The sequence below is a fragment of the Danio rerio genome, chromosome 4 (assembly GCF_052040795.2).
Source record: "Danio rerio strain M-AB ecotype USA chromosome 4, GRCz13ab, whole genome shotgun sequence".
In the NCBI taxonomy this organism is placed as follows: domain Eukaryota; kingdom Metazoa; phylum Chordata; class Actinopteri; order Cypriniformes; family Danionidae; genus Danio; species Danio rerio.
Window position 1 is genome coordinate 3,329,053 of NC_141024.2, and position 22,653 is coordinate 3,351,705.

General features: G+C 32.9%; 1 protein-coding gene and 1 long non-coding RNA gene across 55 annotated transcripts in view; one reads left to right on the forward strand and one right to left on the reverse strand.

Moving 5' to 3' along the window:
- The window catches only part of plekha5 (pleckstrin homology domain containing A5), a 200,552-nt gene that overhangs the window by 35,360 nt on the left and 142,539 nt on the right, over positions 1-22,653 (reverse strand). For all 54 annotated transcript variants that reach the window (NM_001327786.2, NM_001443114.1, NM_001443115.1 and 51 more), the window contains 5 exons: positions 20,524-20,628; positions 20,191-20,263; positions 14,605-14,705; positions 10,078-10,193; positions 6,657-7,484 (listed from right to left, as the gene is read on the reverse strand). In NM_001327786.2, the coding sequence (NP_001314715.1) occupies positions 6,657-7,484; positions 10,078-10,193; positions 14,605-14,705; positions 20,191-20,263; positions 20,524-20,628 (1,223 nt within the window). The remainder of the gene's footprint in view (positions 1-6,656; positions 7,485-10,077; positions 10,194-14,604; positions 14,706-20,190; positions 20,264-20,523; positions 20,629-22,653) is intronic.
- Positions 16,642-20,948, forward strand: LOC147844595 (uncharacterized). Its single transcript, XR_015482417.1, has 3 exons — positions 16,642-18,542; positions 18,596-18,782; positions 19,322-20,948. It is a non-coding gene; the product is annotated as an uncharacterized LOC147844595 (long non-coding RNA).

Sequence of the window (22,653 nt, forward strand, 5' to 3'; positions counted from 1 at the left end):
ACAGATACCCTAACTTTATCCTAATTAACCTAGTGAAGCCTTTAAATGTAACTTTAAGCTGAATACTAGTGTCTTGAAAAATATCCAGTCAAATATTATGTGCAATCATCATGGCAAAGATTGAATAAATTATATTACACACACCATTCATGTGGCATCAGTGTTTCCTGAAAAGAGTGTCATATGCAAAACCAGTCAAGTGTCATTAATGTAATTAATGTTTAAACACCATCTGAAAGCTGAATAATTAAGATTTCCACTGATGTTGGGTTGATTACAATAGAACAATAATTAACCAAAATGCAATTATTATATTATAAAATCTGGAGTCTGGTTTATATAAGATGTGTAAATAAATATTGAGAACATCACAGTTAAAGTTGTCCAGATTAAGCTCTTAGCAATGCACAATACTAATCAAGAGTGCTGATATTTCTTACAGTTTGAAATTCACTATCTATCTGTGCATTTCCATCCATTTATTTTTGTGCATTTTGGATTGTAACAATTTAGAAAATTTATGCAAACAGGTTGTTCACGTGAACACAGCTGCTGCGCTCGTGCATCCAGGTTAATCATGAACAACTCACATGCACTAGTTGCACTATCGCCGTCTGATTATGTTTCAGTCAAGGTTTTTATGCATCAAATACATAACACCTGAGCCAAACATTTCAACTGACGAACATATTAACAATAATACAACCGTATAGCTGAATTAAATGCATGCATTTGCATGTTACAGCCCTAATGAGTATGATTATGTGAAACTCCATATAGATACATATTGCAATGATTTCGAGTACTTACTTAGCAATGCACGCACACATATATTCACAATCCTTAAATGCTCTGCTGATTTGGACTCTATAATACCTGTTTTATAACTTTAAACTATCAACAACCACCACTGAGCTATATTCTAGCGATCGTTCTTCCCGCTCCGTGGTGGATTTTGGCATAGTCCATTTCACATGAGATGGCGGGGGTGAGTGGAAGAAACCAAGTCGCAGGGGGAATATTTTCCACAGAAATAATTTAGGATTACTTATGTGGCCCGGTACCAATTGTACCGGTCCGTGGCCCGGTGGTTGGGGACCACTGCATTAATGGACAAAGTAGTGTTTCTAGCACATTGATAAACATCTGAAATATTGTTGTGGTTTTTTCTAAAATCCCTCATCTAAAGTATGTCATCACAGGGGTTCAGTATTAATAATATTATTATGAATACCTCCAGAACTGTCTTGAGCATCTGTCTGCGCTCCCAACGTGTGTCCCATGCCTCCAAAAGCCACTGCACATACACTGCGCATCATCTTCTGAGTAGGGTTGTAACGGTATGAATTTTTTACGGTATGATAATCGTCTAAAACAATACCACGGTTTGACGGTTTCGCGGTATACGGTATGTTACAAATGTTACAAAATAATAGAACAGTGAAGCAAATTTGACTTTTTCCAAATAACATATTTTCAGTTACTATAAACAACAGCACTTACAATGAACAAATAAAAAAATAAGAAAATAATAAATAATGTGTCAAAGTCCAAATAAAGTCCAAATAAACATGGTGCAAATTCTCAGTAAAAAAATAGATATAAATATTTACTATACTATAAATAGTTACATAACGAAACTAGATTCAATATGGAACATCCTTAGGTTTTATGTGCCAGCATGGATATGGTTGTCTGTGGATATGGATTTGGATATGGTTGTCTGCAATGCAGACAAACAGCTGCACCTTCATTTGCGTCTTTTGAAAACAGCAAGAGCAGCAGTTCGTCTTTGCTGTGTCACTGTTTTGTCATGTTTCTGTGCTGCTGTGCATGCAAAAGTACTTAGTATGAGAATTATTTCATGCAAAACTTTTTTTTTTTGCGTTTTATTTAGCCGCGCATAAATGTATGCCTATCTCTCATCCGTGTTGTTCAAAAAGCTCATTGTTGGTCCACAAACAAAAGCGAAACCTATGCTTATTGGTTGTGATATAGCGAGTTTGAACCAATCTGGGCATGGAGGAGGGACAATGCATCAATGTATCATGTCTGGTTTGTCCGGAGACACAGTGACGAGCGTTTCTTTGTCAAATCAGCGTTGTCAAATTTTGATGACGTAACCTCACTGATTCCGGAGCCTCTGAAAGTCCGCTAATGTTATGTGATACGGCACTAGAAAACTGAGATTCTCTTCTTTATGCCAATCTTTGAATTGTATGAATCGGATCAGCGGATCAAAAGTTATTAAACATTTAAGAGCAATACTTATTTTTAGCCGCGGGCGGCTGTCTCGGTCTTTAAGGGTTAAAACCGTTGATATGCAATTGTTCATGATATGATAATCGTGCACGTTCAAATCGTGGTGGACCGTCATACCGGTATATTGTTACAACCCTACTTCTGAGGTGCATTAATTTATTATAGAAGATAAAAGACTACAGTGGCTTCTCTGACTGCAAAAAAAATACATTTTTATCTCTGATATTTTCAGCCAGTTTATAAGGAAGTGCCAAACTTGTTCTCTTTGATTTCATAGAAACGCTGCTGCATTCACAAACGCTTTATGAAATATTCCAGTTTTAAGTTAAATTCGCATATTTGGATGGAAACGGAGCTGATGAAAAGGTCAATGATATACAAAGCAGCTCCAGGAAGCCTCTTGAAGAAGACAGTTTTAGAATACAATCATGCTAATAAGGCCCGGCTTTGACTTGATGATGGTTTCCTGTTCTGCTGCAGGCAATAATTAAACAGCGACTCATTAGTATACGATAAAAAGAGTCGTCACCGTTCTCTTCACTCCACGTGAGCCTTCATCTCTCCCTCCTCTTCATATATAATCACGTTCATTATAATCAAAGGAAAAGACAACACCAGAAACACCCAGAGGAGCCGCTGATAAACATACCACCAAACAGACTTTAAACACAGCTCAAACTTAATGTCATAATCATTACTTGTAGCCCATCTGAACCCAAAATGCCATTAATTAAGCGCTATTTTAGTATTATGGAGATCCCATTGTATTGTTAATTAATAGTGTGTATTCAACTTTTTTGTCTTCATTTTACTTTTTCTTATGTATATATTATTCTTAAATATTTGTTTGACTTTTTGACTTTATTCACTGTTTTACTTTTAATACCATTAATTTATTTCACACACAATAAATATGGAATAAACTACTGCAATTTAAAGGCTTAACTAGGTTAATTAGCTTTATTAGGCAAGTTACGTCACAAAATTAGTGTATGTTTATACATTATTGATAATTAGTGTATATATACACATTGATACAACAGTTCTGCCTGGTTCTTGAATCTGATTGGCTGATAGCTGTGCGATATTCCCATAATAACAGCACTCACAGCCTCTTCACCCTTGTGTAATACTCTGCCCACATAAAGTGACCGCAGATCAATAAACTCACTCCAGTTTAACAAATATTGCAGCTGTTGGACAACATAATGCACTTTTGAGGCTTTTTCATGAGAGAATGTAGTTGTTTAGATTGTAACTTTGCAGTTTATTTATAAAGATAGTGCCTATTTTAAATATTCATCATTTTGGAGATTCACCACATTTACGGCCATCAGCATGTCATACCGAGCAGAGCAAAGATGGTTGATGTTTCGTTCTCCATGTTTGATTTTCTTTTTCATATACACAAGTATGCCGTCAAACCATGAACACGCATAGCAGTGCAATATAGCTGTATATCGTCACTGGTGGGAGGCACTAAGGCACAACGCACGCCTCCCACCAGTGCCACTGTACAACCACATCACACTGCTACGAGTGTGATATTGCTCATATGTACAGTATATATTATTATTATTATTGTTTTTTGGTATATTGTTTAGTATTGAGAGCACTTATTGTTAAACTGTTTACATTTGTGAGCAAGAAAACACTTTAACCAGTTAAACTCTGCTGTTATTTTGGGATTTCTGCCTGGATTTTGCCTACCCAAATTTAAAAGCTTCCCAAATCCACATGCAGAGCTGTAAATGCAAAAATTTGCTATCATTTTAAAGAAAACCCTTTGAATTTTCATAAAACACTATTGAAAGTGTCTAAAATAACTGTATATGTCGTCTGTGTTATAATAAACACCTAAAAAAGGGGCGCTTTATGTATATTTTTTTATAAACTCAAATTTGAAAGTGCACCTTTTAGGTTCGGTGTGGTCTAGTTTGATGTAATTAATTTTGGTGGTTCCTGCACATGTCTGTAATAATAGGAAAAAATAAAAATGTCTCTATCATAATCTATGCAAAAGTTTTTGTATTCCAACTGATACCGGGTCCGCGGAGTTTAAGTGTAGACTTCAGTATGTCTACCAGTTGTGTGACAGATTCATAATTTTCAGTTGCATAATTCATATACAAAGAGAGCATGTATATGCATTATTAATAATATTATTAACATTTGTTTATTTTTGGTACGTTTCTTAAGAAGAATAATTTATATTTAGACTTGCTTGATAACTAGTCTTGTGAGTTGTTGTCTGTGCAATAAATACTTAAAGTTCTAAACCATCTACTGTGTTTTACTGCGCAACTATAGTATTGATAATATTTATAATGACTTGTTGAATTTGATGGTCGTCCCTCACATTGTAACACAACAACATTAGAATTGTGTAGATTAGAGCTGCACAATTAATCGTTAAAAGATCGCGATCTCGATTCGACCCCCTAGACGATCTTAATCCAGCATTTCTACGATTCTGTCAATCATATTTTCAAGTTCAGGAGAGAAGAGAAGGCGGCTGCACGAGTCTTTTCATTGTTTCACACAAGTTGCTCAGTGACATTGACACCTCCAAATGATGTTGAATGAGTCACACACTGTATTTATAAGGTATAATTCACCTAAAAATGTCATTTTTGTATAAACGATGTTTTCGCAGTCGGGAAATTACACGTGACATTAGCTTCTGACCGTGAGCTGTTATCACAGGGGCGGGATCAAAATCGGCGACGTAGCGCAGAACTGCAAGTGCAATGATGACGCGTCGGTTTCTCATTATTATTCATAGCGGAGTTTTCTTATCCTATGAGAAGAGCCGGCTGCTTAATTATTCATGAGGGCACATGCTTTCCGAAGGCAGACCTGCCAGTTTCAAGCAAGCTGTGAGACACAGACCAACGGCACGTAGCCGTTCATGAAGGCTTGTATTTGTTCGTCTCCATGATCCACGGGGTTTGTTGCATGTTTTTTCCCCGCGATCCTGTCAGGGCCGATCATACAGCAAAGCTGTGTGTGTGCTGCAAGCATTTTTGTCGGGAAAGCAGTACAAGAATTGAAGAATGGCGGACGCTGACTTTTATCAGGAGTTCGTTCACATTCAGACACATCGCGGTGCTGCTGTGTTTGCCTAAATCCTCTATATTACCAGCAGGGCTAACGGTTAAAATAGACAGGTCAGGAGACCTGCTGCACTGAGTCTGCATTCAAGATCTATAATTTACACACGGGGATCGAGGGAGAATCCACATTTATAGTGTTTACATAAACACACTTATCTTTATAATGATATAAATTGTGGTTGTCTGTATATGAAATTACGAATAACAAATGTAGCAGGGCATTAAATTACTGTTTATTTCTTTGCATTTTAACTTTGTGAACTATAAACTCATGCGTCTCCTCACGGTTTGTCTCATTTTGTGAGCTAACGGTCAACAACAGTTATTCGCTCCCCTTCTCCCCTGCTGGCCACGCCCACTCCTGCCCGATGCTCGCGGAGCTCAACGCCCATTAATCATGCATCTTTTGAAAAAATTCTGAGGTAGACTTTAACCGAAAGTGGGTGGTGTCATGGCCCTTTAATGATAGACGCGCGCGCGTCTACTTTAGTGAACAGAACCTGCATATGTTGCGAGTAACAGGTAATACAGTTGTAAATAATGTTCTGTTTGTGGCACAGAGTGATCGTTTGGGAGCCGCGTGTGAAATATGAACGAGCACTTATAGTCAAAATGAAACCGAAAGTGTGCACTTCATTTAAATGATCATATCGCATTTTAGAGTTATGAGTACTACAAGCATTTGACATGTTTTTTCTTTCATAGCGAACCCACAGTTGTGCATGAGAATAAATGTTTACAGTGTCAGTATAACTACTCTAGCCTATATATTGTTGAATATAATCTAATAATGGCAAATGTCTGATTTTACCAGTGAATAAAATTGTCTAACATGACAGAATGCAAGCATATATCTCAAACATAATAATTCAACATCAGAATTATTATAAGTAGAATAGAATTATTTATAGAAACCAGTAGACCTACACATACTATTATTATCGATGTTGTGCCTTATGTTTGTTTTTACCATACCTTTATTTTACATCTACAGAATCGTGAGAAAAATGTGATCTTTATTTTAAGCAAAAAAATTGCGATTCTCATTTTAGCCAGAATCATGCAGCTCTAGTGTAGATTAGTCTACAGTGTTTAGTCACTTGACGAATTAAGACTTTTTTTTGAAGTAACACAATAGTCACTTTCCCTGGTCATCAGTTACTTTTATAATTATGATATAACTCAGTTACTTTTTGTAAGAAGTAACTAGTAACTATAACTAATTACTCTTTTAAAGGAACGTGGCCAACATTGGTGATGAATGTGTATCTCTCTGACCTCCTGGTGTCGTCGTCTGGAGCTCGTGTGCGGTGTGTGCGAACCCACTGCTCCAGCTGCTGCATTGAGCTGGTTCTGCTGAGGCTTCGCTCTGGTTCTGGAGCCGGCTGCGTTGGTGGCGGGACGCTCGTCCTCACAGTACTCAAATCTCCAGGACTTCTGTCTCCCGCTCGTTCCCCGGAGCCATTAACCTGTTTCTGCATCATCCTAGAGGATGAAACGGCTGCAGCGATGGCGGCTGCTTGAGCCGGCTGCAGTTTAATGCTATTTATTTTAGTTAGCGGACGCTCAATGGTGCCCTCTTTCTGAAAGCCGTATTTTTCCTCAGATCGCGGTGGCGGGACGGGTTTCTCCAGCTCCTTCTGCACCAGACTAAACCTTGCATCTTTCTGCGGGATCTTCTCCGCGTCTTTTGGTGGATTGTACATCTCGAGTTCTCTCTGAAGCGTGTATTTGTCTCCGTCTTTGTGCACTGTGTATTTGTGTCCGTCTTTCTGCAGGAGATATTTGTCGCCTTCTTTCTGCACGGCGTACTTCTCTCCGTCTTTCTGCAGGACAAATTTCTCCAGGTCTTTCTGCAGCATGTAGCGCTCGCCGTCTTTCTGCCGGTGAGTGTAGTTTTCACTGAAGCGCTCTCCGTCTTTCTGCATGCTGACTCTGTCTTTGTCTTTCTGAGGTTTCTCTGATGGTTTGCTCTTCTTGTCCTCTTGGCGGAGCGTCTCGCGGTTCCTCTCGTTGTTTTGGATCTCGGGTCGTGTCAAGACGCGGTGGTTCAGCATGTTGTTCATCTCCTGAGGAACGCGAGAGTCCAGCTTTACCTTCTCAAGCCTGGAGAGAGGAAGAAAAGACAAGAGATTTTATATAAGGATTAAAAACACAACTAGGTTTTTGATTTTTTGCATTGTCAAGCTGAAGTTCACACACCGAACTTCTGTTTGTAACACACACCACAATAACACACACTTTTTTTCAACCAAACATTCGCTACATTAATACAATCCTGCTTTCTTTATAAGTTTAGTTCAGTCTTTCTCAAGCACAGCTGTGATCCTACGCTGCCAAAAAAATCTGCTTTTATCAAAAGTTTTAAAAAGCAAGTGTTTCAGTCTGAGCGGATTCGTCAGCATCTGTGATCGTGCTAAAAGCTGCAGTCAAACAAACACACACACACACACACACACACATAGAGTCGAAAACACTCTGAAAGCTGTGAAAATCTCTGCCCGTGAGACTCTCTGGAGACTCGAGTGGCTCTCGCCTAAAACCTGACAGCTTTCCTCAAAAAGCCACAACAAAAGTACTGCCATAAAGAGTGCTAAGAGCTGAGCAAACACTCCACTGAGACAGGTCATAAAATATAAATACAAATGAATAAACAAACAAATAAACAGCTTTCTTTTCTTTTTATTCACTTAATTTTAAAGTCATTTTTGTTAGTAAAAAACTTTGAAACAAAAAATGAACCAAAAAGCTTTTTTTGTTACTCTTAATAGAGAACATCTTTTGCAAAATATTTTGTATTTACTTTATCAATGGTTGTAAATTACTCATTATTTATTATTATTATTATTATTATTATTATTAATATTATTATTATAATTACAATTTTTATTATTACTATTACCATTATTATTACCATTATAATTATTATTATCATTATTATTATTATAATTAATTATAATATTATTTTATGTGTACAATAACATAAATTATTGTTTATTATTATATACATTTTATAGTATTATTATTACTACTATTCTCATTTTTATTATTATTATTATTATTATTATTAATATTTAATTTATTATTAAGTGACTACTGAGAAAGGTGCTAAAAATAAATACAAATGAGTAAAAAAAACATATAAACAACTTTTTATTTTCCTTTATTTACTTGTTTTTAAAGTAATTTTTTTGTAAAAAAAACAAGTACAAAAAGCATTCATTTTGTAATACTTTCGCAATTTTGTATTTATTTGTAATAATGGTTGTAAATTACTCTGCTATTATTATTAATAATTCAATAATATTATATTTGTATAACAACATAAATTATTATTTATTATTGAAGGATTTATTATTATTATTTCTATTTGATTTATTATTAAGTGACTTTCTTTTTTCTTTTCTTTTCATTTACTTTTTTTAAAGTAATTTTTGTTAGTGAAAAACTTTGTAACAATAAAAATGAACCAAAAATCCTTTTTTTCATGATCACCATTCATAAAGAACATCTTTTGCAAAACATTTGTTTTATTTTTTTTATCATCAATGGTTGTAAATTACTAATTGTTTATTATTATTATTATTATTATTATTATATAATCATATTATTACATTTGTACAATAACATAAATGATTATTTATTATTATTTACATTTAATATTATTATTATTATTATTATTATTATTATTATTAACGATATAATCATATTATTACATTTGTACAGTAACAAACTACTATTTATTATTATTTACATTTATTGTATTTTTTATTATTATTACTATTATAATTAATGATAAAATAATATCTCATTTAAACAATAACAAATTTCTATTTATTATTATTTACATTTTATATTATTATTATTATTATTATCATTATTGCTGTTATTATTATTATTATTATCATTATTGCTGTTATTATTATTATTATTATTATCATTATCATCATTATTGCTGTTATTATTATTATTATTATCATTATTGCTGTTATTATTATTATTATTATTATTATTATCATTATCATCATTATTGCTGTTATTATTATTATTATTATCATTATTGCTGTTATTATTATTATTATTATTATTATTATTATCATTATCATCATTATTGCTGTTATTATTATTATTATTATCATTATTGCTGTTATTATTATTATTATTATTATCATTATCATCATTATTGCTGTTATTATTATTATTATTATTATTATCATCATTATCAAATTCATTGCTATAACATTTTTTGTTTCTTAAGCTGAAAAAATCCTATTAAGAAAAATAAATATCAAAAAAGTATTTATAAATATTTCGACATGAGTCCTTCTCAAAAAGAACAACACATCTGTATCATTAATAATGTTATACATTACTCATTTAATTATTTTCAAAAGCTATTAATGTGAAAGATCAACTTTACAAAAAACAAAAGCTATACATTTTTTAAAAGTACTTATTAAAATTATTTTTTAAAGCTTTTATATTATTACTGATCACAAACTACGTTTGTTTTAGTAAAAACCTTTAATACATTTTTAATATTACTATTATGTATGTTTTACTGGTTTTTAACTATTAACACCAATTATTTACTTTAAAAATAGACAAATAAAATAACTGTTTTAACCATCACTGAAGTGTGATTATAGTGAGTTCTTTCTGATTGGTTTACTGCAAACCAAAAATCACATTTTCGCACCTTCTGATTGGCTCGCTGTGAGCCATCGCCGCATCCGACATCACTTTCATCCAGGACTCCATATCTTTGGCTGTGTCTGTGCTGAAATAATACGTCCGCATGTTTGGATGCGTCGCCTGGTTGTGAAAAATTCAACAGAGAAACCTGAGAAGAGAAAAAAAGATCAGAGCGTGAATATCAATAAACAACTGCTGAGCGAATCGCTGAAGGCACAAACACGATGGAGTTTTGCAAAGTTTGCAGATCTCTGAGGCTCTCACTGATCCACAATAGCTGCTTTTGTCTGGATTTTGTCTTTCACAACTATTTATATAAGCTTCAAAAGTAAATGCGGAGCGTTCTGGAGGAGTTAACAAGAGCCCAAACTTTAGTGAGATGCTTAAAAATACAGGTCCTGTATTTGCATTGATGGTTCAATGAAGAGTAGTTTTATAGTAAGTAGAAGTTGCATCTTAAAATACTTCATGGATCCTTTATTATATTATGTTGGATATGTATTATAAATAGATATGCTCTGATGTAAGTACAGACATTATATTTTTGTGTGTCTCCCTAAATGCAAATGAGATGCTGCCACACCCCTATTTATAGAAGAGGGTGGAGCTTTTACAACTTGTACCTTGGTTACTCGTGCAGTAAAATGCAATCGTTGCCATATTTTGGCGAGGAAATGCAATATAAAGAATTCAAAGCAACATTTGTCTTTAAGATACTGAATGTAAAGTAGGCAATTAAATCTGTTGAGTGAATGATTCAATGAAGAAATTGGGTTACTCATTTAATTATTTTTATTAAAATTATTATTATTAAATATTTTAATAAATTTTAATAAAAATATACATAAAAATTTTAATAAAGCAAAAAACTTAAATAATTTTGGAACTAAATCTTAAAATAAAATAAAATAAAATAAAATAAAATAAAATTTAATTTAATTTAATTTAATTTAATTTAATTTAATTTAATTTAATTTAATTTAATTTAATTTAATCAGTCATTTTCTTTTGGCTTAGTCCCACTTATCCAGCACATGATTATTTTTTTTTTTGACTATCCAGCTATAACCCAGTACTGGAAAACACCCATACACACTTTATTGTAATTTAATGTATTTAATTTAATTTAACTTAAATTAATTATTTTCTTTTAGGCTTAGTCCCTTATTAATTGAATTAACTAAACTACTTATCTTTTCATTGCCGAATCAATCTGTTCAATGACTCATTGTGAAATGTGTGTAAACTGCAAACATTTTATTATAAAATACTTCCAAATTCACTTTGTAATTCACTTTGAGTCCAAACCAACTCAGTCAATGTCAAATAAAGTGATTTAGAAACACAATTATCTGTTTAAATTCATTTTGTGAGAGAATCAAATAAGTAAATGAATAAATCAATCAATATTCTTGAAATAATCGAATCAGTTGACTCAGTATTTCAAGTATTTTTTGGTTCTTGAATGAATCAGTCTGCTTGAATAAATAAATGAATTGTTTGAGTGATTCTTTCATACAGCAAAACAACAAACACAAAATTTTTTTAACACCATTATTGTTAGCCTATGCCAAATATTTTGCATGGAAAAGCTTACAAATGATTATTAATGACTTAAAAACGGAGCTTAGGACATTCCAGGTTAATGTGAATGTTAATGTGTTGTTATTTACACTCTTTATTCACCATTTTAGAGAAGCTAATGAATACATCAATCAAAAATTTGTGTTTTTTGTTGAAATCATCAAATTGGTTCAATTATTATAGTCTTCTTGAATGAATCACATAAATAGAAGCAGTGAGGTGAGAACAATAATTCATTGATACTTATTTTGCATGGAAAAACTTATTAGTAATGACTTAAAACACTGCCTATAGGACCTTCCAGGTTAAGTGATGAAGTATGTTAAAGTGTCTTAATTTATACACTTGACTCACCATATTAGCAAAGCTCCATCAAGTAAACATGTTGAGGCTCCAGTTCATGAATCCTCCCAAACCGCACCATTGTGAAATGGAGAATAAGACAGAGGGGGAATAAACAATGAGTCAACATGAAAACATCTGCAATAATAGGTAAGTGACTCCACTGAGACACAAACTTTCACAGAATTAGAGACTAGAAAAACGCTGTGTCAGGGGAAAAGTGCAAGACTTTCTGGTCTAACTCAAGCTAATAACAGCTTTACCACAGCCAAACCCTCGCCTTCAGCTGGAGAGCAGCAATTTATATTCAAGACTCCATTAAATGAACAGATAAACCCACTGATACAACCCTAGAGATGGTCTAAATCTGTCCAAACTTACATTTTTAAAATCCAATGTAAAGCACACGCATTGCTGGCCTGAAGACATTTTAATATATCTCTTTGTGAGGTTTTAAGTATGGATTTTAATAGAAACAGTCGAACTCAAAATACTGTAGGGAGTTTTGTGTTAAGAAGCTACTGAATCATTTGGTAAAACTGTGCAATATTGAATGCTTGAGGTATTAAAAAATGATCAACACGTTTATTAATCCAGGTTATGGTTCATTTAAAAGTCCGTTACAGTTTTTTTATTTTATACAGTTTTTTATATAGTTCTTTTATTATTATTTGCTTTAAAGAAACTTTTTACAGCAAATATGTTTATGCATTTATTCACAATATTACAGTTTTGGCTGTTTTGTTTTTCATTTTCAATATGCAGGTTTGTTGAGTTTAAACCTCAAGAGTTTACACTAAGATATTGTTTGACAACTGTTAGCAGGTTTGGCATGCTGTCCCAGGAGAGAACCCTGAGCTCGGAGATAGTTGAGCCCAGGGCTCCCGCCAGGTCCATAGAGCATGTAAGGGGAGTACTGGATCAGGTGGAAGAAAGGAGGAGAAGGTGTGGATGGGGGGTTTCTTCGGAAAACGAAGATAAGCGAGTAGTTCTAGCTAAGCTACTTATAGTGAGTTTGGATTAATCTGATTGGTTAACTAGTGGATGTAGATGGATGGCCAGCTGCAGTCAATCATATCATGTGCTCCTCTCGAAATTAGTTTGTGAAACTTCACTTATTGAATCCCCATTTATTATGTAACATGGTAAAAGGTATTGTGCAATATGTAGAAACAATTAACAATTAACAAATGCTGTGAAATGTTCAGTTTTGCTATGTAAAGTATTACCCTTTTAAATGACAGCCATCAAAAATACAGCATTCAGGGATATTTATAAAAAAAAACTTAAGGTTGTTTTTTGTGTGCTAATTGGTCATTTTTTTTATATTACAAAACACTGGAATTGATTGCCTAAAATGATGATCTTCATCTAAAATGAAAAGCATCACTGACTTCTTAAATAATATATATTTTTAATGTTAGCAATCACTGCATTTGAGAATGTTTATTTAATAACTATTGATTGTAACTTTTTTTGTGATTATTTTGTGTAGTCACCTTCTTATGCATAAAAAACTGCATTAAATTATCATTTTTAAAGCTAAATCTGATTCTAAAACTATTTTTATAAAAAGCTTTTTGGTGCTGCAGCTTAAAGATGTTTCTCACATGTAGAAAGAAGTCTCATGCATTACTCAGGTGTGATTTCTTCATAGACTTCAACAGTGTCAAAATCTTGATGGTTCTGTGGGTCTCGACTATTCAAACTGATCTATAACTTGAATTCTCTTTAGGATTTAGATCAGGTGATTGGCTGGGCCATTCTACAGCTTGATTTTCTTTCTCTAAAACCATCCAAGAGTCTCATTGGCTGTGTTTTGGATGATTGTCTTGCTGAAATGTCCACCCTGGCTTCATCTTCATCCTCCTGCTAATGTAGATGTTGGACTGAAGCAGCTGATGTTCATTTACACTTACGAAGGGCAGAGGGTTGCTGAAGAACTACTGAAAGATTTCAGCTGCTGTCTGGGCTTTCATTACCTTTTTACATCTTCCTTTCTTCATGTGTTCAATACTTTTTTCCTGCATCACTTCATTTTATTACACAGAACTTCATTTGTAAACTAATTAGTTTTTTTTTCTTAGCACATATACAATTCTTTGGTTGTTACCAACACCTAGGGAAAATTTCAAGTTAACAGCACCATTAGAAATATGTTTCCAGTGAAATTTTGTGACACTTATTTCCTCCACTGTATAAAAAAAGACTGTAATTTTCTGCCAAAAACGATCTTGAAACTAAAACTAATACTAACAATAAATAACTATTGATTGTAAATCGGGATGCAGCTCTTTAGTAGAATAGTCTAGTCAGCTTCCTATATAAAAAGGCTTGAATTGTCTGCCTAAAATGATGATCTTAAAGCTTAAGCTAATTCTAAAAACAAATAGCTATTAATTGTAATGCAGGATACCTTTTTTTTGTCATCTCTAGTCAGTTTCTTACATTGAAAAGGACTGAAATTCATTGGCTAAAATGAAAATCTCCTCTTTAAATGAAGTGTTTCACCTTCTTCCTTCCACCAACCCATTTCTGCTTTCTCTCGAATTACATTTGCATAAAAATACGTCCACGTTTCAGACTTTCCGAATGTGTCTCTGACCTTGAAGGCGTATTTCCGGGTAATATGGTCGTCCACGGACAGCATGGAGATGTGAAAGCTAGGCAGGAGGATGCTTCCCAGAATCCCCTCTTCCTTCTCATCTGAAGACACAAACAGAGAGGCGTTGGTCAACATTAGCATACATTAACCGCCGAGCGGGATACTTGTTAAATGTGGAGCTGAAGCCGTGACTGGGTGTTGGTTTGAGCAGAAGTTTTGGTAAACAGACAGTCTGGAGAGGCTGATGGGAAAACTGAAGCGCACTGAAGTGTGTCAATGAGCCTGTGAACTCTATCGTTTGGATTGCAGACTGAAACGAATCTGTCAAGAGTTGGAAGCCGACAGACTCGTTTTAGACTGACAGCTGTGTTAAGCGTTACTTTTACCGTATTAATGCCAAAAACTGAATGCAAACATCAACGGCTTCCAAAAACACGGGATTTATTGTGTACAACAAAACATCAAGATTTTATATATGCCAGATTGCTTAAAGAAACAAATGCATGCGATTACATTCAGACCAATGCCACAACTATAGGTGATACTGCTTTTATAAGAGAGTTTAATTACCAAAATCTAAAATTGAGCAATGTCAATTGGGTGTTTTTAAATAGTCTGAATTCACTGAATTCATCTAAACAATCTGCTACACTGAATTGAATCTAATTACAGAATTTGAGTCAATAAGTCACTCCAAGGGAGTTCGTAAATAAAAATGAATTGGCTGAGCAAATAATTCAATGATTCCCACATGAATAACATATCTAGCTACTGAATCCATCTGAAATTTTAACAGGAATCAATTTAATAAAATTAAAAAGAGTCACTTGTTTCGTTGAATTCAGTGAATCATTCAATGATTTAGTCATCAGTCCAAAATGAATCAGTGTTTTTGGAGCAATCTTTTGAGTAAATATATAAAAACCCACACACTCATTCATTTGCATTACTCTTAAATAAATTGAATCTGCTGAGTGAAAAAATAGTCCAATCATGAAGGATTCTGAATGAATCTGCTAAATTAATGAATCAATAAGCAACTCAAAGTGAGTTATTTTTTGTGAAACTAATTAAATAGGTTGAGCGAATGATTCAATTATATCCTCATAAATAATACATCTAGTAACTGAATGCATCTGTAGTTTTGCAGGAATCAACTTAGTAAAATTAATAACTGATTCAAAAGTTGTCAATTGTTTTAATTGCTGAATTGAATCAGTTGAGTGAATCATTCAATGATTTAATCGTCATTCCAAAATAAATCTGTGTTTTTGAAGCAATCTTTTAAGTTAATATATAAATATCTCATACACAGACTCATTTGTTTCATTCTTATATAAACTGAATCTGCTGAGTGAAGAACGCAATGATTTACTTGTGACTCATTTAAAAGAATTGAAATTTTAAAAGGGAATTAACCAAATAAATCTTTCACTTAAAAAGAGGGTCACTTGTTTCATTCCTGAATTGAAACAGTTGAGTTAATCATTTAATGATTTAGCTATTATTCCAAAATTAATCAGCGTTTCTGAAGGAATCTTCAGCAAATAAAAAACTCATTGATTAATTTGATTCATTCTTAATTGAACTGAATCTGTTGAGTGAAAAAAACGCCATGATTTACAGAATGTACTTTATTCAAAGGTATCAACTGAGTAAATGAATCACTCACTCAATGAAACAATGAATGAATCACTCATTCAAAAAGAGAATCTGTTGTTGCTGAATTGAATCCGTTTAGTGAATTTTTGGAGCAATCTTTTGAGTAAATATATAAACAACTCATACAAAGACTCATTTGCTTTGTTAATAAATGATCTGAATCTGCTGCAGGAAAACTGCAATGATTAACTTCATTTATGTAAAAGGATTGGAATTTTTGAAGGGAATTAACTGAGTAAATGAATCGCTCACATAACGAAACAACGAATGAATCACTCACTTAAAAAAAGAGTCACTTGCTTTATTCCTGGTTTGAATCAGTTGAGTGAATCATTCAATGATTTAGCCATCATTCCGAAATGAATCAGTATTTTTGAAGGAGTTTAAGTAAATAAATAAATATCTCATACACAGACACATTTGTTTAATTCTTATATATCAGTGTTTTTGAAGGAATCTTTTGAGTAAATAAGTAAATAACTCATATGCAGACTTATACACGGATCTCTGTATCGATAACCTGATATTTAGTCATTATAAATAGTGATAATAATCCAATATAACCTGTTTTCTATTCCTCAAAGACCAATCAAGATAACAACCGAAAGCATATCTCTTTTTAAAAGTTACACGGAGCAAGTTTTTGCATCCGTAAAAGTGTTTTGCTGGCGTCCCACACACAGCGATGTGGAGCTGAGATCTGAACTCCTGCATGCTGTCGCTGCTGAAATAAAGCCGCTGGTGGTTCAGATGAATCACTGACAGCAGCGACACCAACAAACAAACACAAACCAGCACTGAGCGTTCAATTCTCTCATCCAGATCAGACTCAGCGTGGAGGAGGCTTTAGGAAAACCACATGCTGATACACCCCCAAAAATCAAGGGCCAGAACAATATCACAAATATACAGCTTTAATAATTCATCGCTAAATATCAGAATTGTGATAAAACAGCAAATTGTCCTACATTTCTATTGGTACTGCAGTCATGAGGATTGAAATCATAAAGAAAAAATTTGGTTATATTCATGATTATTTGAGAAGGGATTGTTCAAACTCGGTCCTGGAGGGCCGGTGTCCTTTATATTTTAGTTCCAACCCCAATCAAACACACTTGAACCAGATATTAAAGCATGTCTTAATGACATGTACTGATGAATTGTTCACCACAGAACTAGCAATGTGAGCCAACTAAATCAATATATTAGATTTAAATTTCATGTTTACATTAAGTTGTACTTGATGAGCAGGTGCAGTACCAGCAGACACAGACAGGAGGCGCCAGAGATCTTGGCCTCTGTTGTTCACCTGTCCTCCATCATTGGCTTCTTGAGCCTGATTAAATCAGATGCGCATGACATGAGGAGCCTGTGCAGTCTGAGCACGAAAACTGCTCTGTCTTCACTGTCAGCCGGTAAACAGCTTCAGCCCTCGTGGGTCTGCGGTGAAAGAGTGATCTGATCGCACCGCCGGACTGCTTAATTGAACAATTTATGGAGATCTGAGAATGTGTGTCCTCTGGAGACTTTAACATACAGCACACACAAACACACACACCTCAATCCTGCTCCTCGCTGTATTCAGCATCATATTCTGTACTGTACTTCATATGCATTGTGCCACCAGTCTGAATCTAATGGCTCACTCACTGATTCACTCACTGCAAAAAGATTCAAAATAAGCATGAACTGAATCTTAAGTGAATCAAATAATTGTGCAGACTCTGAATCATTAAACAGTGACTCATTTCCATGTTCCCGTGATCAAAGTTGACTTAAAGTTAATGCTGTGGAATTATTTAGATTAATAATTCAAATATAATTGAATGAACCACTTATTCTATTTAATCAAAGCAAATAAATGACATATAATTTTTTTTTTTCATCTGAATCAATCTAATGACTCACTCACTGCAAAATATTCAATTATTCATCAGAAACATGAGCTTAAACTTAAGTGAATCAAATCCTCATGCAGACTCAGAATCATTAAGTAGTGGTTCATTTCCATGTTACTGTGATTAAAGTTGATTCAGTGTTGATGCTGCATAATTTATTGAAATTTATGCAAATATACTTCAACGAAACACTTCTTTTTATTGAACCAATCAAAATGATTTGACACCGTGTTGCCAGTCTGAATCAATTTAATGACTCACTCACTGATTCACTCACAACAAAATGATTCAAAGATTCAGAATGAGCATATACTGAATCTTAAGTGAATCAAATAATCATGAAGTCTCAGAAGCATTAAATAGTGAATCGTTTTCATGGTACGGTGATTAAGGTTGATTTAAAGTTGATGCTGCATATTTCAAAATTATAGTATTTAAGTATTGAATTTGATCACAATACTGCAAATACACTTTAACAAACTATTTATTTATTTTCTAATCAAGGTGACGCGACTAAATCCCATATGCATTGTGTTGCCAGTCTGAATCAATCTAAAGACTCACTCTCTGGTTCACTCACTGCAAAAAGATTCAAAAGTCTCATAAACTGAATCTTAAGTGAATCAAATAACTATGCAGACTCAGAATCATTAATTTGCGAATCCTGATACTGTGCACAAAGTTGATTCAAAGCACATTTTTGCATAACTGGCTGTAAAACTGTTCAAAATCCTGCAGTTTTATTGCAGATATAATTGAATGAACCACTTCTTTTAAATTAATCACAAACACAACGACTCTCAAATACATTTCAATACCAGTCTTAATCTAATGACTCACTCTTGGATTCACTTACTGCAAAAAGATTCAAAAGAATCATAAAGTGATTCTGAAGTGAATCAAATAACTATGCAGACTTAGAATCATTAAGCAGTGACTCATTTCCATGTTGCTGTGACCAAAGTTAATTTAAAATTAATGCTGTAGAATTCTTTAGGTTTATAATTCAAATATGATTGAATGAACCACTTGATTTATTGAATGAAAAAAGTAAATGACATAAAATTTGTTAACAGTATGAATAATGACTCACTTACTGATTCACTCACAGCAAAATGATTCAAAAGACTCAAAATAAGCATAAACTGAATCTTAAGTGAATCAAATTACTATGCAGACTCAGAATCATTAATTTGTGAATCCTGATACTGTGCACAAAGCTGATTCACAGCATTTTTTTGCCAGTTAAATCTTGCATAACTGGCTGTAAAACTGTTCAAAATCCTGCAGTTTTATTGCAGATATAATAAAATGAACCACTTCTTCTAAATTAATCAAACACAATGACTCTCAAATACATTTTAATACCTGTCTTAATCTAATGACTTACTCACTGCAAAAAGATTCAAAAGAATCATAAACTGAATCTTAAGTGAATCAAATAACTATGCAGACTTAAAGTCATTAAGCAGTGACTCATTTCCATGTTCCTGTGACCAAAGTTGATTTAAAGTTAATGCAGTAGAATTATTTAGGTTTATAATTTAAATATGATTGAATGAACCACTTGATTTATTGAATCAAAACAAATAAATGACATACAAATTGTTGACAGCATGAATAATGACCCACGGGAAAATGATTCAAAAGACTCAAAAGAATCACAAACTGAATCTTAAGTGAATCAAATAACTATGCAGACTCAGAATCATTCATTTGCGAATCCTGATACTGTGCACAAAGTTGATTCAAAGCACTAGCAAGATCGTTCAAGAGCACATTACACTTATAACTACTCGTTCAGTATGTTTTCCACATTTACAGGGCTGTTATTTGGAAAACACACAGAGTAAAACCAATGAATAACAGTGCAAATGTGCCACTTGATCATACTGAACAGAAACGTCTCTGAGATGAACGTTTGGTCACGGCCTGCGACTGAACATTAATCCTCAAACACAAACATCAGATATACGGTGCATTGATAAAATGAGTGTGTAAGTGTAAACAGAGATGCTGAACTCACCTCTGTAGTAGAAGAGGCACATATCAGACAGAACGAACCATCTCTTCTTCCACATCTTCATCCCAGTGCTGTCCTGAAAAACACCAGCAGCACAAGAACTGTCAATCAAATCAGCCAGCCAATCACAAGTACAGAAAGCCCTCCCCCAAACAATGCACTCAAGGGTTTTTGGAGTGTTTGTATCAATATGTTAGTGTGGAGTTTGCATGTTCTCCCCGTGTTGGCATGGGTTTCCTCTGGGTGCTCCTGTTTCCAAAAGACATGCGCTATAGGCTAAATTGTCCATTTGTGTGTGTGAATGAGTGCATATGGATGTTTCCCACTGATAAGTACCTGTTTGTGAAGCCAGCCGTTTTTGATCACAGGTGCATTGGGGTTCCTCTTGATGGAGTTGGACCTTTTCCCAAAGTTGTGCACTTTCTTTGAGGACCGGGATGGCTGCAGACACACAGAGAGCACATTATTATTTAGAGAAATGACACTTGTGAGGGGTTTAAGCTCGTGTGTATGCATTATTCAGCCATTGAGTTGTAAATAATTACAGCTTACTAGTGAAGTCGTTTAGTAGAGCTCAGAAGACGCATGCATTATGAATCGACAGCAGTTCAAAAGATGCTCAACACACGGAGAACAACAGGAGAGCTTTTCTGACGTTCATTTCATTGTCATCAGACACAATGATCAAGAGTTCAGTGAGTATAAGAAACTGGTATTAATTACAAATAATTAAATAAAAATCAGTTTTGTCGATGTATGTTAGGATATAAAATAAAATACACAATATAAAATATATAAAATACTGTAATGCACATGACTACACTCTAGTTTAAAACTAAATTATAATAATACATTTGATTACACATAGTATTATTATATTTAATCAATCATACATCAATATTATTTAAATTAAATAAAAATATCAGAACCATACAACATATATATATATATATATATATATATATATATATATATATATATATATATATATATGTCTGAAAATAAAATATTAAAATAAAAATGTATAAAAAATATTTAAATAAATAAATAAATAAATACATTCAATTATAAATAAATACAATTAAAATAAAATCATAAAATGAAATAAAAAATGAAAAACTGGATATCTAAAAAAACATTTATAAACATTTATAATTAGCTTTTTGATAATGACAACAAACAATAAAATAAAACTTGTATAAAGATTTATAAAAATGAATTACTAAAATAATTAATTATAATAATAATTATATAGATAAAAATGTGATTTAAAATTAAATAATGACTATTATAATATTATTTTAGTCTATAATAGTATTTTCTAGTGCTTTATTTTTAAATGTATTAATTTACAGTCATTTCTCTTGGTTTATTTCTGTTTTTATTATCTGTTTCTTTATTTTACTCTGTCTTACAGTATGTACACCTCTTTGGCCAGTCTTGTGGCTGTTTTTAAATGTGCTTTATAAATAAATGAGCTTGAACTTGATGATGAAAATTAAGTACAAATATCAGAACTGGATATCTGAAATAAATATATAATTAGTTTATTTTGCACTATGATAACAATAAATGTCTGAAAACAAAATGGTAAAATATAAATTGAATGAAGATTTATAAAAATTGATAACAGTTTTAACAATTTAATTTAAAATTAAATAATAAAATTACATAAAAATATAAGAACTGGATATTTGAAAAAAAAAAAAAAAAAATATATATATATATATATATATATATATATATATATATATATATATATAACTTAGCTTTGCACTATAATAAAGAAAATAAATATTTGAAAACAAAATAATAAAATAAAAATTGTATAAAAATGTATAAAAATAATAAAAAAATCTAATTAAATATTAAAATCAAATTAAAAAAATGTTACACTTAACTTGGCTTTTTTGCACTATGATAAACAACAATCAATGTCTGAATGTGCTAAACTGTGATGAAAATAATGCATTATATACTGTATATGTGCACATACTGCATGCATATTCATTCAGTCATTTATTTGAGAAACACCGGCAGTGTCAGCCAAAGCCATTCATGAATTGTTTATTATATTTGGCTGTTATAAAAAGGCTAGAGAGGTGCAAAAAGACACTTTCAGGATGACGAGCTGACTAGTCCTTCCAAAGCCTTGAATAATGAGGCATATTTTGCATATTTTACATTAAAAATGCAAGAAGGAAACACCAGGATTTACTGAAAGCACATATAAAAATGGAAATCTAACTTGTTGCCCGTATTTCTGCTCCTTTACATAACCTCCACACCACAGAGCAAAGAAAATCAAGCAAATGTGCACTAATGAGGGCAATAATTGCATAACGTGCTACTGATGCATGATGGGACAGTGCGGTATTTCCAGCTACAACTGGGCCATGGTTGGTGATTTAGTTGGTTATCTGGTTAGTTAAATGGTTTTAAGTTTCATCCATCCATTTACTTTTC